Below are 3874 nucleotides of genomic sequence, written 5' to 3'. Positions count from 1 at the left end.
TAGGCCTGAGACTCAGGCTCTTTTTTTTTTTTTTTAAACACTTGGGAGTCTAAAGCGGGGGAGTGGTGTGGCTTTTTCTGTGCTGCTCTGTTGTCTGGCTTAGTCTACCTTTGCAGGTAATTAATTCCCCAGCCTGCTTATTTTTTCTAGTTGGCTCTTGTTTAGCTTCCATAGAGCCCCACCCCAAAGTGCTTTATTGTCCCTCTGCTGACTATTCCTACATATGGTCAAAATCAACTCACCTTCCGGGTTGCTGACATCGGCAAATTCACTGTTTGGCAAACTCTGCTCTGCTCCCAGTAACCCTTTGTTAAAGAAGTGTTATTACAGGGGTGCCTGGGTGGCTCAGTGGGTTAAAGCCTCTGCCTTCAGCTCAGGTCATGATCTCAGAGTCCTGGGATCGAGCCCCGCATGGGGCTCTCTGCTCAGCAGGGAGCCTGCTTCCCTCTCTCTCTGCCTGCCTCTCTGCCTACTTGTGATCTCTCTCTCTGTCAAATAAATAAAATCTTTAAAAAAAAAAAAAAAGAAGTGTTATTACAACGGAGTGGATCTGATAGCTAACGAGTCTGTCCAATCTCTTGCACTCCGAGATACACTCCGAAGGAGCAACTCCTTCGGTCCTTGGATTTACAGCCACAGGCAGGATATTAGCACTCTCAGACCTGTTGGGTACTAGAGCACTGCTAATGAGCAAACAGCCCTGCCTCAATTAGTGGTTTGTGAAATATTCCTGGATATCAAATTGCTTTTGCTGCTTGATAATCACACCGGCTCTTGGGATGAAAAGCAACCAAGCAAAAATTGTTCCCCTGCTGCATACTGCCTTGTTGATCTCCCAAGTTGTATCTGTAGACAGAATTTAAGTTTGCCATTTCCCCAGAGCTAAGGTTTGACTTACACAGGTAATCACTGTGTTGGTGTTCATGGTTTCTCTTATGAATCTTTTTGGGTATATAGATTACCATCTTTGAAGGCTATTTCTGTAATAAGGACTTAAGGCTGATTATTTTAACAAATTAAGAAATAAACTATAGAAAAACCCCAAATGGTAAACTGCTATTGTAGTAACTTGTCTAAGTATAGGTGTTTATTTCAGAGAGAGAGAGAAAAAGAGAGAGAGAGAAAGAGAGAGAGAGAGGAGGGCAGTGGAGGAGAAAGAATTTAATGAAACCGGGAGAATGTTTCATCCAGATTGCAAATCGTGTTGACTCTTCCTAAATTCTTAGCTTCTTAATTACCCAGTAACTTCAGATGGCAGTAACGTTAACCCCAGCAACTGAAAAGAAAAGCTTCAGTGTAGAGCTTGGGAAGAAAAAAGTAGTAAAGGGAAAGGAATTCAAGATCTGTTATTGGTATTTGAATACATTTATTGTGACAAGAATGCTGTTATAAATATTCATAAGCAAAGACCATCTTTTTTATCGAGGGATTGTGAAAGATTCCAAATTGGAAGGATACATGTTCTGTGAAAATCTGCCACTGTTCCTGATTTGAGAGTAAGCAACTACTCTTAAGTTTCTGCTAACATCACAAATGGTCACAGCACATGCCACTTGGTATAATCCAGATTTTAAATGGACTTCCCAGGGGACTGTCTGTCCCTCTTCACCACAACCTCCCTTCCCTCAGCCTTCAGAAGGACCACACTATCCTCTGTAAGCAACCCTACATAGATTGTTGGGGGAGGGAAGAGGGTAAGTTGACAAGAGCATCAGCTACAGTTATCTCAAGTCCAGAAGAGAACAGTTTTCACTGCTTGATGGTAAGAAGCACTGAGAGTGATGTGAGTTGACTCTCCACTCTTTCAACTTCACCTAGATAGGTAATCCATAGATGATGCAGAAAAGAGGTTGTGGGAGGGGTACTTTTCCAATATTTTATTGCATTTTCTTAAATATCCTTTCTGGAATTTTCAGGAACAAAACATAAAAAAATTATATACTTTATTACAAATGGTAAACTCAGAGTGCTCCAAATCTCTTATTTACAAACAACACTGGGCAGGACACCCAAACAAACAAACATGAAATAACTTACAAAGGCATGAAGCTGTTTATTGACAGTAATCAGCTTTCATCAAATTAAAAAATATATATATGTACATACACAGTTAAGGAAGGCAGGCCAGAAAGAGTTCATCTGCAGGCTCAGCCTCGCTCTCACAAACCTCCCTCCCGCCTCCCCTCCCCCAACCCTCCCCCCTTTTGTGTTCTTAAGGAGTACTACAGAAGCAATCTAGTCTCTATTGCAGTTTGGAACCCCTCCCCCTCCCCCCTTTAATACTGAATGAGATCGAATGTTAGGTCCATGCAGTTCTTGGTCAATGTTAAAGAAAAGTCTAACGTTCTGTTCCTGCGGGGACAGCCCGTCCGCAAAGCGGGGCAGCCCGCAGGCAGCCGCTCCCTGGCCCCATGCCAAGGGAGGGCGCGCCAAGTCCTTCCCACTCGTGCACACTGGGGGCGCCGTCAGGACGCCGCCCAGTCCAACTTGGATACCCTTGGCTTTAGTCCTTGGACACTTCTTTTCTCTGTCTCTCTCGCTCTCTCAACTTGTCAAGTTCTCAAGTCTGTCTCTCTGTGTAATTTTTTTTTCTCTGTTGCCCCTCAGCCCCCGACAGTCTCTCTTCAAAACGTTTGCAACTGCTGCGTTAGCATGAGTTGGCACCCACTGTTAACGTGGTTCATGACTTTCTGTTTAAGCTGTGCCACCTGTTCCCTGAGCATGTTGGCCGTGGACGCCAGCTCCGAGTTCTGCGCTTTCAAGGTTTTCACTTTTTCCTCCAGCCGGGCGATCCTCTCCAGCTTCCTTTTCCGGCACTTGGAGGCAGCTATGCGGTTCCTCATGCGCTTCCTCTCTGCCTTGATCCTCTCCTGCGACTCCATGTCGATGGGGGACAGGGGCGGCGTTTCCCCGGGCATCTCGGGCACCGTCTGCGGCTCCTCCTTCAAGGCCTGCAGCCGCGGGTGCTGCACCGGGAGCTGCTGGGGCAGGTGGTGCGGCGGCTGCGGGGGCTGCTGCTGCTGCTGGGGCTGAGCGGGGAAGGCCAGGCCGGCCGCGCCGTAGGAGGGCGCCCCGCCGCCGCTGCTCAGCGCGCCCGGGTTGAAGTTGCTGAGGTTGGCGTAGACCGGCGGCTCGCTGTGCAGGCTGGCACTGAAGCCGCCGCTGCCGCTGCCACCCGCCGCCGAAGCCACCGCCGGAGCCACCATGCCCGCCCCGCTGACCGGCTGAGCCGCCGACGTGACGCTGGGCAGCGTGTTCTGGCTGTGCAGTTCGGCCAGGGCGCGCACGAAACCCTCGGCGAAGCCCTCCTGCTCGTCTGTCACGTTCTTGGGGCACAGGAACTGCGTGGGGGTCGGTGTGGTGGTGATGTGCCCGTTGCTGGACTGGATTATCAGGCGCTCCAGCTCGGGCGAGGCCAGCTTGAGCAGCCCCACGTCGGGCGAGGTGAGGAGGTCCGAGTTCTTGGCCCGGAGGTGCGGTTTCAGGCTGCCCACCGGGTCTGCCAGGTTCAGGGTCATGCTCTGTTTCAGGATCTTGGGGTTACTGTAGCCGTAGGCGCCGCTCTCGGACTGGAGGAACGAGGCGTTCAGGGCATCGTCGTAGAAGGTCGTTTCCATCTTTGCAGTCATAGAACAGTCCGTCACTTCACGTGGGGTTAGTTTGGGCTGCGCGCAGAAGTTTCGGGGCCGCAACAGCGCGCTGGCAAGCGGGGGACACCCGCGCCTCCCGGGGCCCTGGGCAAGGAAAGTTTCTCGAGAGGCGCGCGCACCCGCCGGCTGTCCTCCCCCCTGCGCCCTGCTCACCAGCTCGCTCCCCAGGCACTCAGGGTTCAGGTGCCGCCCGCACTCTTGTCAGCTCGCGCGCGCTGCCGGGC

General features: G+C 50.9%; 1 protein-coding gene across 1 annotated transcript; it reads right to left on the bottom strand.

The window, feature by feature from the left end:
* Positions 1-1862: 1862 nt before the first annotated feature.
* On the bottom strand, positions 1863-3634 carry JUN (Jun proto-oncogene, AP-1 transcription factor subunit). The gene has a single exon (XM_047726657.1). It carries the CDS (start codon positions 3627-3629, stop codon positions 2625-2627), a length of 1005 nt encoding a protein of 334 aa, XP_047582613.1. The 5' UTR covers positions 3630-3634; the 3' UTR covers positions 1863-2624.
* Positions 3635-3874: the final 240 nt, after the last annotated feature.

This window comes from Lutra lutra, chromosome 4 (genome assembly GCF_902655055.1).
Source record: "Lutra lutra chromosome 4, mLutLut1.2, whole genome shotgun sequence".
Classification (NCBI taxonomy): Eukaryota; Metazoa; Chordata; class Mammalia; order Carnivora; family Mustelidae; genus Lutra; species Lutra lutra.
The sequence above is the reverse complement of the archived record's forward strand: the minus strand, read 5'-3'. Positions and strand labels throughout refer to the sequence as shown.